Source organism: Cucumis sativus, chromosome 6, assembly GCF_000004075.3.
Source record: "Cucumis sativus cultivar 9930 chromosome 6, Cucumber_9930_V3, whole genome shotgun sequence".
NCBI lineage: Eukaryota > Viridiplantae > Streptophyta > Magnoliopsida > Cucurbitales > Cucurbitaceae > Cucumis > Cucumis sativus.
This window is the reverse complement of record NC_026660.2, coordinates 2,794,474-2,807,938: the sequence shown is the minus strand read 5'-3', so window position 1 is coordinate 2,807,938 and position 13,465 is coordinate 2,794,474. Positions and strand designations below refer to the sequence as shown.

Sequence of the window (13,465 nt, the reverse complement as noted above, 5' to 3'; positions counted from 1 at the left end):
TTTCTTTTTTGCCCACACACCGAACATTGTAAGAGCTTTCAAATTGCCAACATATTTCTAGCCACACAAAAAATGTGACAAAAACAATTTTAATTTTTTTCACATTTATTATTAATATTGTATGCTTCTAAATTAAATTTCAAATGTAGAATGAATTTTTCGCCTATAACAAAACATATTGAACACTGCAACCAAAAATTTAAAATTGAAATTATTTCCGACCATTAATATTTTGTCAAAATATGATAATTCATAATTTAATACTTAGTCAAAATTTGACAAACAATAGTTCTATAGTGTGTCAAGGTTTATGAGCTATATTAAGTTTCATTTTGACATAACAAAATGAACAAAAAAAAAATATTAAATACACAAAAAATGGTTAACTCGATCAGAAAATCTTCAAAAAAATAGTCATTCTTTGCTCATAAACCTGAAAAAAGTACAGTAAAATGAACAAGTCTCAAGTGCAACTTTGAAACTAAAGTCTAACTAAAAATGTACAAAAGTATCTTAACTCTCAAAGCCGACCTACAGAATAAGTTTCAAATACCTAAGTATGATCGCAAAACACAAAACCAACTACAAAATAAATCTAAAAAGCGTCTTACTTCTACAAATCATCCAAAAAGGTAAAAAATCTCATATACTTTAAAAAGTCATGTATGTTTCAACGCATCCAAAGACCTCTTGCGGAATAAGACTTCTTACAATATTCCTGTCTTATGAGTCATAGTTTTCAATCAAAACGACAAGCTTAAAGTCTTAAAAAAATTAAAGGTTCAAACAAGATACAATTAGCCTTTGTGTCTAAGTGGTACTTCTATAAACCATCCAAAAACATGTTGACTGGCTACCGTAACTGCAGTATAGCCACACATAATATTGAAACATACTTTAACAATATAACCTTTTAAATTTTAGTTTAGAAAAATACCTAAATATTTGAAGATGCATCCTCTTCCACTTTCTCCTCCTCTCCTAGATCCAACTTTTTTTTATGTCAGTCCACTTTTGTTTCCATTTTGCAAGCTCATTGGTTAACTTTCCATTTGCTTCTTTAAGGTATGTCATCTCATTCTTCTCTTTCTCACGTGTAGCTTACACATTACTACCTAATGATTCACCACATTTTAGGTTGATAGTTTGCATTGAGCGACTCCCTAATACAATTTCGCATGTCTTTACACTAGAGATAGTTTGAACACCAACTTCAGTTGACTTTGCAATGATTCGTTGCATTTTCAACTATATGAAAGATCTAGTTAGATTAAATATATTGAATAACACGTGAATTTACTTAGTCATGGTAAACCAAACTTACATATGCATCTTTTCTTATCATTGATCCATCCTTCTTTTTTACGAAATGTGTTTCATGGAATACTTCTACCTCATCAACATCACAACCTTTTTTTCTTTTTCTATAAAAAGAATGCAATTGAGATTATAAAAAAAAAAAAGTTATACAATAGTACAAAAGATAATTACAATGCATCATACCCAATTCATGTCAAACGTAACTTAGAGAAATGACTTCGCCCCAGTGACATGGTTGAACTTGACAGCAAAACGACTTCTTTTGTTTGTCTCTCGTGCCCATAACTTTTCATCATTGACACTTACACATCGTGATATGTTTGAGACAAATCCATCAGAAAATTTAATCCGATTTTAAGAACTTACAAAAGTCTAAACGAGCATTGATTGTGTCCTTTGCTTTACCATCAATATTTAATAAAGTGTCAAGCAAGTTGTCACAAACATTTTTTTCAATATGTATGACATCTAACTTATGTCTGAAAAGAAATTTAGGCCAATATGAAAGTTCAAACAATATACTTTTCCTATTCTAGTTAATAAAATGCTTTCTTTTGTTATTGGTCTCGGAAGGATGCTTACTTGACACATAAAAGTTGAGGGCATATGTGAATATACGAGTATATGCTCACTTAAATTTTTGATGTTGTAAGAGTAGGAGCATTGTTGGATTTAAAAATGAATTTGTTTGGTTGGATTTGAGCATTGGGAAGTCATGAATATCCACCAAAATTATTGAATAAAAGAAGTCAAAAATGGGAACTTTGGCATTCCTAACTCATTAAATGCTGCCTCACCAAACACCACACACATTCTCTCTCTCTTCTATTATCAAAGTCCACTTATTCACTTTGCGTGGCACTAACCTTACTTGACACTTATTGGTTTACACCTATCCCTAACCCAAATTCAAAGACTTTTTTTAATTATGAAAGAGGTTTGGTATTTGAATGGATTGGTTTGGACTTGATTTGTACTACCAAATTTATTTTGTTGTTCTGATTATCAATTCAACTTACTTTTCCATCTTGAGATTTTGTAATTTCATTTTCATTTTGTCCATTATCTAATATATACTCCAACACTCTTTAGATCTTAAGATTACATTATAGTCTTTCAAACCACCTCAAAGTATGGTTGTTATATGGAAACCTTTTATATAAAGTTTCATTCATTGTTGTAAGTAACAAATTATAAGAATCATAAGACATTTATACATATATTTTGATTTTTTTTTTTCCCTTTTAAAAGAAGAGACCATTACGTTCTACTCTCCCTCTCTCCACTTACTTGCTCAAGAAAATTCAATTGCCACATCGGCAAATCCTCACACTTGGAATTTATAAAATTATATAAATACTTATAAATATATTTGGAATGAAAGTGTAGTTAGGAGGAAACTTCATAGAAACTATGTAGTTGGAGACTTGTCATTACATCTACAATTAAAATAAAATATAAACTTTTGTTTTCAAAATTTTCCCTATTTAAATCACACAATTTAAATACAACTTAAACTTTCTTTATACAAATTTATTGGATATTCATTCCATTCAATAGGGATGTTAGATCACTACTAATTTCACCCATAATTTTAGTTTGACCATTTTCTTTAACCCTATCTATGATAAATTAAGGAGTCCTAAATTACAAAGAAGTTGTGCTATAAGTGGCATGTTGTAGTTGGTTGCTCATGTAATACTTTCTTGAACTTATGGAATAGTATAATTCTCTTAATTGAGGTGTTACTTAGTATGCAAAGTGTCAATTCAACAATAATATTGTAAATGACTATTTGAGGGAAGGGTCGATGGTAAGCTTATTTAGAATGATTTTTTTCTAAAAAAGAATATATGATGATAAATGTTGATAAGCATGTTGTGCACATGACTGTATGTATGACGAGTCTGTGTCATGTAAATGTGCATGCAACAAGCTCTGTGTGAGCTATGAAATATGTACAACTTATTTGTGGGATATGTTTGATAGCCCGATGTTATAAGTTTTGAGATGTTTATTGTTAAAGTGTTGGGTACACTTATAGTATGTGATAGCATAAACTCTCAACACCTATAGGTTACGCTTTGCTTCTTGTGTGTCGTACACATTTAGACGTTTATAAGATGCATTTGTGTGACATAAATGTGTATGCAATAGGTCTCTTTAAGGGGTCACTTAGTGAGTATTTTTGCATTCCTCTCCCTCTTTCTATTTTTTTTCTCAAGGCATGAGAGTTTGAGATAGTTGACACATGATGCTACTATATGAGCATATCTTTTTCTCAAGTAAATGCAAAGAGTGTTAAAGATAGTTGACACATGATGCTACTGTAAAAGCATATAGAGGAAGGAACCATGTCAATCATGAGGTTCCACATCATCAAGGTTTCGTTTGGTTGAATTATTAAGAATATAATACAAGGACTAGTTCTGGAAGGAGGAAAGAAATTCATTTTAAAACTTTTATTTTGTTAAGTATTGTTTAAAAGGTTCAAGCATACACGCATAGTAACATTGAAGGTCTACTTTAAGTAAGTGGGAACTATCACATGTAATATGAAGCCTTTTAAGTGAAATCAAATTTAGGTCTGTCTTGTCAACTTTATATATAACTATTTCTGGAACAAAATTTATGTTAGTTTTGTTACCATAGAAGATATCCTTACATTTATATCTTTATAACCACATGTTGTGTTAAAGCTTCGATTAGATGTAAATAATAAGTTATAATATAATAACAAGAAGTTAAAACTAGAAGTGTGGGCTCTAAACTTTTTTTTTAGATTCTATATGATAAGTTCTTAAATTTAAAAAATGTCTAACAAATCCTTCATCCTTCCTTCAATACATTTCTAAAATACTCAATCTTTAGCTATTATATAAAAATTTGAATGTTTGTAAATTCATTAAAAACTTTAAAATTGATTAAATTAGAGACGAAATTATTATTCAGAGTTCGAATAATAATAAGGTTAAATTAGAAATTTGATCCTATCTAACCGATATAAAATTGGAAGTTTTACGAAGTGATTCAATAATTGCAAAATCTTTTGACATTAATCAACAAACTTATAATTTAAGGATATAAAATGGAAAGAATAAATTATTTGATTTTGTGAAATCAAAAAAAAAAAAAAGAATAAAAAAAGAAGAAGAAAGAAACAAAAGGGAATAAAGCAATTTAGGGCTGAGAATCCAAAGGAATTATGAAAAATTGATTTGGAATTTTTAGTCTTTGTGATTCCAATCCAGCAAGGAATCATATCGTGTAGCTCACTTCTTAAAATAATCCCAAATAACTTCCCATTTAATTACTCTTTTTCAAAATTTTAATATATTAGCCATTAGGATATTATTTTCATTCCTTTCCTATATAATATTTTCATTTATATTTTAACAATTTACTCTCTCAACCTTAATTTATAACAATTTAGTACCTATATTTCCAATTTTGAAACAATTTAACTCTTAAGACATCCTTTATACTTTACAAAATTTAAAGCAATTTAATCCAAATTCCAATCATGGAATTTGATTTAATGAGATTGATTGTATAAATAAACTAATAATCTAGACTCAACATTCTTATGAAAATATAAAAGATGTTTAAGACAAGGTTAGCATGTAGTTAATTAAAATAGTTTGTATTGGAGTGTAGATTGTATTAGTTGAGTTATAATAATATGTTGTATGTGTGTAGTTCTAATTAACTTTGTCCCAAAAGGACCTAAGAGTAAAAAGGAAGTATGAGAAATATGTTATTTTATGTTGGTTGAACAAAAAACAAAAACGGAAGAAAGAAAGATAGAACGTTCAACTACTAAATTAATGGCCATTAAACACAACACACACACACAAAAGAAAAAAGAAGGAAAAAGAAAAAACAAAGTTACTAATGAAAACCCTAAATCATTAAATTGAAGCTTGAAAATTGAACTCTCCAGTTAATATTAGTGAAAAAAAACATGGAAGATTTACAATAATATTGAATGAATGATATTGGAAAACACATCCCATTAAGAGCAAAAGGACCACACATTTCTCAATACAGACAAAATGAGCTGTAACAAACAACAAATAAAAAGATAAAAATTGCTTCAACTTCATCCATCGGATATCCATCATACTAATACTAATAATCATAATAATAATTTCATTGTAGTTTCCGAAGAACAATATAATTTTAAAAATTAATTTCAAAAAAAAAAAAACCAAAGAAATTCATATCCTTGGACGGCTCTCAAAGCACAAGAAAACCCAAAAGATATGAATCTCGTCTCTCCATCAAAAAAAATTCCCGGAAAATCTTTAACATTTTCCCGAGAAAATCGAAGTCTTTTACCAGAACCCCCATCAAAAAAAAAACAAAAACAAAAAAACCTCATCATCAACATCATAATAACAACAAATAGAATTAAAAACATTAAACCCTGTTTTCTTTCTTTCTTCAACTAATCTGCAAAACTTTCTCATGAGCAAGGCACATTCAGAGCTTCATCCACCCAACACGAAATATCATCGTTTCCAAAATCATCGAAATCACAATCTGGAAGACAACTGGGTACATCGTCATCGAATCCATAAATTTGTATGTCATCCATGGCAGAAAAATCGTCCAAGAATTGACCAATGTCGTCCATGAAAAATGGGTCAAGCTCCGGTAGCCCTAAATTGATTTCCATACCTTCATCCACAAATCCCAAATCGGGAACTTGAAGTTCGTTTATCAAATTCGTGTCTATCATTTCCTCTTCATCTTCTTTAATCAAAACAGAGGAAGATGTTTCCATCTCAAGAATGGCGGCGGCTGGGGATGTCTGTGAGACGACGCTGTCAGATTCTTCCTCGTTTTCCTCCGAGGAAGAAGATGAGGACGTAATGACTATGTTGTTGCTGCTTTTAGGGGCGGCGGCTAAGGCGGATTCGAATTCGAGGCGTTTTGATTCGTAGGCTTGGGAGGCTTCTTCAGCTGTGTTGTAAGTTCCAAGCCAAATGCGTGCTCCTTTGAAAGGGTCTCGGATTTCAGCGGCCCATTTGCCCCATTTTCTTTGACGAACTCCTCTGTATTGAGAGGCGGATCTTCTTGTGGAAAGGGTTTTAGCTAAAACCCTTTTCTTCTTCAGCTCTTGGTTTTTGCCGCCATTGTTGCTATCTTGGGAAGAGCTCGGAGTGCTGGTAGTTACATCCATTGATTTCGAGGGATGAAAAGGGAAAGGGGGAAGGTGGATTTCTCGAACGATTCGTTTCAATTTGAGAGGTTTAGTTTGGATTTCACCTTCATCTTCGCTTGAAGATGAATCGGTTGCATCTGGATCGTTACAGATGACGCGGATTTTCCGAGACATCTTCAAATCTTCGGGTCTGGACTTAGATTTTTTCCCAAAACTTTTTTGATTCGACAACTGTAAAAGTCGAGGCTCTGGCATTTTTAGAGGGCAAAACAAAATTTAAGAAAAAAAAAAAAACTCTTCAACTCTAGAAAATTGGTAGTCGAACTCGTAAGAGGCCAAAATTTGAGGAAGGAAAGAAGAAGAATAAATGAAACTAAGTGAAACCCCCTTTTCTAAAGAGCAATAGAAGGAATGAGAATCGTTTTATATGAAAAGCTCCAAAGCACTTGACTCCAGAACAAGTCCTGCAAAAACCACCCAGAAAACAAAATAAAAAGAATCAGATTAAAACCCAGAAAAATGAAAAGAAAAGAAAATGAAAAGAAGAAAAATCCCAACAAACCTCTTCGGCCTCAAACGCATCGAAACAGATGAAAACAGCAGATTGAGGCTCTGCTTGAAAGAGCCGAGAATGAGAAGTAAAGATGAAAAACAGAGCTGCAATAGAGCCCCAATCACAGCCAAGTCAAACCCAGCCGACATAAATCAACACCTCCTCAACACTCCCCTCCTCTTACTCAATACACAAAAACAATCCAGCAAACAAGGAAAAAAAGAAAAAACTGCTTCCCCCCTCCTCTCTCTCTCTCTCACTCTCTCTCTCTCTCTCTCTCTCCCTCCCTCCAAAGCCTTTTGAAACAGAAGAAGAATAAGCAAAGAGAAAGAAGATAGGATTACAAATCAATGGCTATAGTTGGCCTTTGCTTAAAACGTGACAAAGGAAGAGTTAAAACTTATTATCTATATCCCTAAGGGCTCTGCAGAAATACAGTGAAATAGACCTCAGAAGCAAAGAGAAAGAAAGAGACAGAAGAAGAGTCTCCCGTAAAGGTTTTTGCCTAAACACAAATCTCCAGGAAGAAGAAGAAGAGAAGAAGTGGGTATATAAAAATAACCAAAATGTTAAAGAAAAATAAATATTGATTGACCGAAATAAATAAAAAAAGAAAAAGAAATTAAATACCTCAGTATAGTATAGTGTCAAGTGTGTATGTATTCTATTCCTGACGTCCCAATCAATGACTCTGCGGCCCTTCCCCTCTTTATTCACCTTTCCCCAAGCAGTCAAATAACCCCTCCATTATTTTTATTATTTAATTATAAAACTATTTTGTAAATTTATATTTAAATATATAAATAAATAAAAGTTAAAAATAAAAATAAAAAAATTTCCTATTTTGTGTTATGGCATGTGCTTCCCTCCAACATCTATGCCACATTCATGCAATATGCCCATCCCATCCACCATCTCATGTGTATCATGCCCTTACCCACCACCATACTCTCCCACTCGCGCCTTTAACACACACGCGAATCTCTCTCTCTCACATTACTCCCCACGCGATTCTCAAATGCGCCTGGGCAACTGCCGCAGCGGGCCGTCAGTGCATTGTCGCCCTCTTTCTCCCTACTATTCCAATTCATACATAAAACGCCCATTTCTTTTATTTATTTACCATACTACCACTGGACTACATTCTTGCTCTCCAAGTTACTATGATAATTGATTATTATAACATTACCTTTTCTTTTTTATTATTTTATATAAATACCATTTTCTTTTTTTTCTTAACCAAGATTCTTTGAAGGTCAAATGTTGCCTTTTGCTTTAATTAAATTAAATGAAATATATATATATATATATATATATATATTATATGATTGTGTCGATAACTATAAGGAATTCCCATCTTAGGAGTCGTGAAATATGCACGATTTGTCGGATTTTTGCAATTTGGATGTAAAGTTATTCAATACAAAATTATGTACTCCTTTTTACTGTTTCTCTACCCTTTTTTCCATTTTTATCTCAATTTATTTCTTACCCTTTTTTTTTTAATCTTTTACTCTTATATAATAATAATAATAATAATAACTTCTTTATTTTTCTCTCTCCATATCTATGTGTGTATATATATATAAATATTTGTTTTTCATTTCCTAATATGTAGGCCAATACAATATCTTCCACTTCAATAATTTAACAATCTGAGCTGGTTTCCTTTCATTTTTATGAGAAAATATGACCCAAAATGTTGTTGAAATTAAATTCCATTTAACGCTTCTCTTTTATTCTTTACTTCCCTTTAAATTCTGCTTTCTTTTTTTTACTTTTTTTTCTCTTTTTTTTTTCCTAAACTTAAGCCTCTCATATTTGAGATCGAGGTTATTACCACTCTTTTAGTTATTTAGAAAAAAGTATTTTATTTGAATAGCATATTTTCAAATATAGTAAAAAGTTTAAGACTTTATACACATTGAAAGGTATAATATAAACCGATTCAAATATAATATAATATAAAATAAATTTAGAGAAGTCAAATTTTTCTCTAAATTTATTTTATATTTGTAAATTTTTAAGTTTATAACAATGTCCCACCATTCAATTAAATTTCAATGTATGGTTAATTTATCCGAATATATTATTGTTTAGAAAATAATAATACTAACTGCAGAAAACGTGTTTCAACATATAATTAAAAAGAACAAATTGAAGGAACCAATGGATTCGATTTGGTTCAATTTAGTTTGATTTATCTAACAAATAAAGATATGCAATAATAAGCATTATTAATTGAATTTAAGAAGAAGAAAAATTGGCAGTGAATTCAAACCATGACAGTTTTGGAAATTTTAATTTGATAGGTCATTTTTGGCAAAGGATGAAATTGCTTTGTGCTACATTTTCTAATTTTTCAACTTCAACATTAATTTCAATATTAAAACTCTGAAAATAAATTTATATTTATTTTTAATCTTATTCAATTTTTCCCGTTAAATTTTCACATCATTTCACCTCAAAATTGATTTTACGTCAATTTTATTTCATTTATCATCTAAAACTTTCATTTTCACATCATTACACCTCAAAAGTATTTCTATACCTCGTTACTTTTAAAATTATTTTTCATTTCTTTTTTAAATTTATGTTCTCACGTTGATATTTATGGTATATATCTAAATGTTGTCAAAATATTAAAAGTGTGGTTGTCTAACATTGAAAAGGTTTATGAAGTTCATAAGTTTGTCCTACATTGAAAGGGTTTAAGAAAGTCATAAGTTTTTCCTACATTAAAAAAGTTTGAGAAAAGTCGTGCTATAAAAAGAGCATATATCTTTGGTTTTCAATTGTCTCAATTAGAAACACTTTAAACTTTAGTGTGCTAACTACAATTAAATTCTTATTGTATTCTCTAGTTTAGAGTGGAAAAAAGGTGTGAGTGACCAAAAGCTTTTAGAAAGTGTTTGTGTACTTGGGGTCGAGAGAGTGAAAATTATTATTTGTGATTGTAGCAATTTTTCACATAGTTGATTTCTTTTTTGTTCGTAGTTTTTCTCCAAGTTAAGAGTTTTTCATGTAATTTTTTGTGTTTCCAGCTTTTATTATTTTCTATTAATTTTATTATTATTTTTTTGCTTATTTCTTGCAATAGAAGTGGAAGATTTTTTTTCAACAAGTGATGTCAAAGATAGGTTCATAGTTTGTTGAATTTCTAGGTATGCTTTGTGGCTGCAACATTGTGTAACCTTCCACATCAAAAGAGAATTCCCAAAAGAGGTTGCAATATTTGTGAATTATGGGTTGTTCACTATTTGTTCTTTTGCTAGAAAGAAAAGCATATAGGTCAAGTTTTATGAGTTCGTTAAATTTGATGGAAGGATCAACTTCAGCTTATACAAGTTATCACACCTCCACCCGTAAAGCCTCTTGCAAACACAAGTGTGGGCGTGAACTAGGTGTAATTAACACCTGAAAAGAAATGCTAACAACACCTGGAACTAAACTTGACTTTCTTAAACTCAATGGGATGAAGTTATGTGCTAAAAGATATACTTTCAACCTTAAACATGCATTATCCAGTGCAAAACAAGTCACGAAAAAACATAAGTATTTTGTTGTAATAAATTATTTACGTACAATGATTTACATGTTCTCTTACAAAACATGATAAGAACCTGACATGTAAAACTCCAAAATTTTGTAGAAACTTGTTAAGATTTGATGAAGGAAAGAGAAATTTAAATCAAATTTGGATATTAGAGTTAAGAAGCTGAGCGATCAGGCTTAGGCGAGTTAACAAGGCATTTGAAGTCTTTAGGCATTTTAATTGAAGTTTGGTGAGAAGGTAAGTCGGTTAAAGAGGAATCTCAAAACAGAAGTGTTAAATCTCGATCTTGTTCGGTTGAGAGGAAAGACAAAATGCTTTTCATGAAAGTATCTTGGGCAGTCGTGAAATTTTGGACAAGATATTAAAAATAGAAGGATAATTTCGTAACAATTTTGGTGCTGGTTCGATCGAGATTAGAAGAAGAGAAAGGAATTAAAGAACTCTCTAACAATCTCGGGGTCAAGTTCAATCGAGATTGAATGAAGAGAATCAGGTCTAAGGAGATCTCGGGCAAACTCGGACATGGATCCCACCTAGATTATAGGTAAAAGAGGAAATTTGAAGGATTTCTAGACTATCTCAGGGTTGTGTCGATCGAGATTGGAGATAGGAAAGAGTTTAATTGGTGATCTTAAAGTGAGCTCGGATCTATTTCGACTGGGAGTATTATAATTTATTTGTTTGGTAAAGTGGGAATCCAAATGTGTAGATATACAAAGACTTAAAATTTGGTAAGCATGAGGTGTTTAAGAATGATTAATCCAACTTAGGATAAGTATAAATAAGATTTCACACAAACTATGCATACGTCTACTCATATTACTTTAAAGAGATTAAATTAAGTTTGATTGTTGTGAAAGGGTGCCAGAGAAAGAAGTGAAGGTAAGTCTTCAACTATTGAGGAAAATCGTGGAGGTCAAATCAGTGAGTGACAAAAAAAAAAAAAGATTTTAAGTTGATTTGTTATATATCAAATGTTTAAAATATGTTTAATGTTTCGTTATTTGAGTATACTAAATTACAAAATGATTACTGAAGAAAGCATGTTTTACAAATTGTTGTTTAATGCATGATTTTGAAGGGATAAAACCCTAGGCAACGGAAGATTTTACAGAACTATTTCTCAATTTAATTTAGAAATTCCAAAATACCAATACATTGACAATATTATAAACAAATTTTTAAAAGGCGAATAATGATTTTAAATTAGAAGATACAGAGAATGAAAAAACTTACGTTTGACGCTTTTGAATCTATCGAAAATCAAATTGGAACACCACCGGTCAAAGACCTTTCTATCCTATGGGATGAGATTGGTTTGTAGGAACCAATTGAGATGGAAAATGTTTAGAGAAAAACTATTTTTACAAAAGAGTACGAGAGAATAATGAGATTTTATTAATTTAAAATATATTAAATTAATAGGAATTTCAAATCTACTAATTAATTAACATTTAATCAATTAGTTAATAATTAATTAAACCATATTTAGTTAATATTTTATTTAAATCATATTTAATTAATATTTCATATAAATCTTATTTAATGAATATTTCCAATATCTAATAGTTTTATATTAATTTAACTAAATCAAATTTAATTAAATAAAATAAAACTAAACTATTAATTAATTATTCAATTAATTTATAGCTAAATTAAATATTTTATATTTAACTTAAATTAAATTTAAATCATATTCAATTATAAGTTTAGGTTATAATTTTAATATGAACTCAATTTACATTAAATTAAGGGGTTTGCAAAACTATAAAAAACATTTACGATAATGAACTACATTTTCTAAATTACAAAAAAGACAAATTTAATCGCAGATTATCATTTGATTACCATATGATCACTGTCAATTAATAATCATATTTGCCAAATTTGTAATATGCAAAAAGAGGTGTTATGAACTATTTTTTTCTAAAAAATTTTGTCATCTAATGCAATTTCTCTTAAATTAATATTTGAACTCATTCAAATATTTTATATCTCATAAATTAATTTTGAATCATATCCAAAATTAAATTTATATAATAAAGTTTGATTAAAATATAAATTCTATATTATAATATATATCACCATACATTATATTAATTCCTAAAGTAAATTTGAACATTTCAAATTACAACCAATATAAATAAATTATATTATCCTTTACGAGCTAAAAAGGGTCTAATTGACCTACAAATCAGAAGCTACAACGATATAAGATTAATTGGTTAAACTCATTAACCAAATTAATTAATATTCATTAACGGTGTGTACACTCCACTAATGACTCACAACTAATCTTTGCCAATCAACACCCCTACTAATCTCTCAAGTCTTCTTGCCAAGGCACATGGAGGTTATTTCAGCCTTCACAGCCGCACACCATACATGCTTGCCGTCTAGCCTATCACAACTTATCCAAATAACCTCTTTGACATTCTTCTCGCCCAAGATGTGTGCCAATGCATAAGCATGGAGGTTCTCCACCTTCTTTTGCTGCCTAGACCATGTCCAAATGTCTGATGCTTGGAGGTTATTTAGCTTCATCTTGCCACTCATCCTAACCTCTAAACTCCTAACGTGCCTTTCTTTGACACTTAGCCAAAATTTTCAAATTCTCCTTCTTGGCTTAACATAAAATCTTAATGTTTCTTTTAAGAATTTTACCTTCTTGTTCTACGAATCTTTTTTTCTCTTGTCTTAGCCAAGATTTAACAAGTTTCAAGGATCTAAAAAATTTTGGGGTTTCACAATATGCCTTTTCAAACCTTCAACTAAGTTTTCAGAACCTGATATTGTATTTATTTTTTATTTTAACATTGTCATTTTGAAAAAAAAAATATTTTTTACTTGTAAGTATTGTATGTGT

General features: G+C 30.2%; 1 protein-coding gene and 1 long non-coding RNA gene across 2 annotated transcripts; both read right to left on the bottom strand.

The window, feature by feature from the left end:
• Nucleotides 1-401: 401 nt before the first annotated feature.
• On the bottom strand, nucleotides 402-1,639 carry LOC116404702. The gene is made up of 3 exons (XR_004217709.1): nucleotides 1,504-1,639; nucleotides 1,325-1,424; nucleotides 402-1,248 (listed from the first exon to the last, which is right to left on the bottom strand). It is a non-coding gene; the product is annotated as an uncharacterized LOC116404702 (long non-coding RNA).
• Nucleotides 1,640-5,411: 3,772 nt separating this feature from the next.
• On the bottom strand, nucleotides 5,412-7,580 carry LOC101218540 (ethylene-responsive transcription factor ERF118). The gene is made up of 2 exons (XM_004140811.3): nucleotides 7,053-7,580; nucleotides 5,412-6,954 (listed from the first exon to the last, which is right to left on the bottom strand). The coding sequence occupies exon 2, from the start codon at nucleotides 6,743-6,745 to the stop codon at nucleotides 5,789-5,791; it is 957 nt and encodes a 318-aa protein (XP_004140859.1). The 5' UTR covers nucleotides 6,746-6,954; nucleotides 7,053-7,580; the 3' UTR covers nucleotides 5,412-5,788.
• Between the last annotated feature and the right edge of the window lie 5,885 nt (nucleotides 7,581-13,465).

Bases quoted from the DNA above. Each gene is read 5' to 3' on its own strand.
- LOC101218540 (XM_004140811.3), bottom strand. From the start codon at position 6,745: ATGCCAGAGCCTCGACTTTTACAGTTGTCGAATCAAAAAAGTTTTGGG.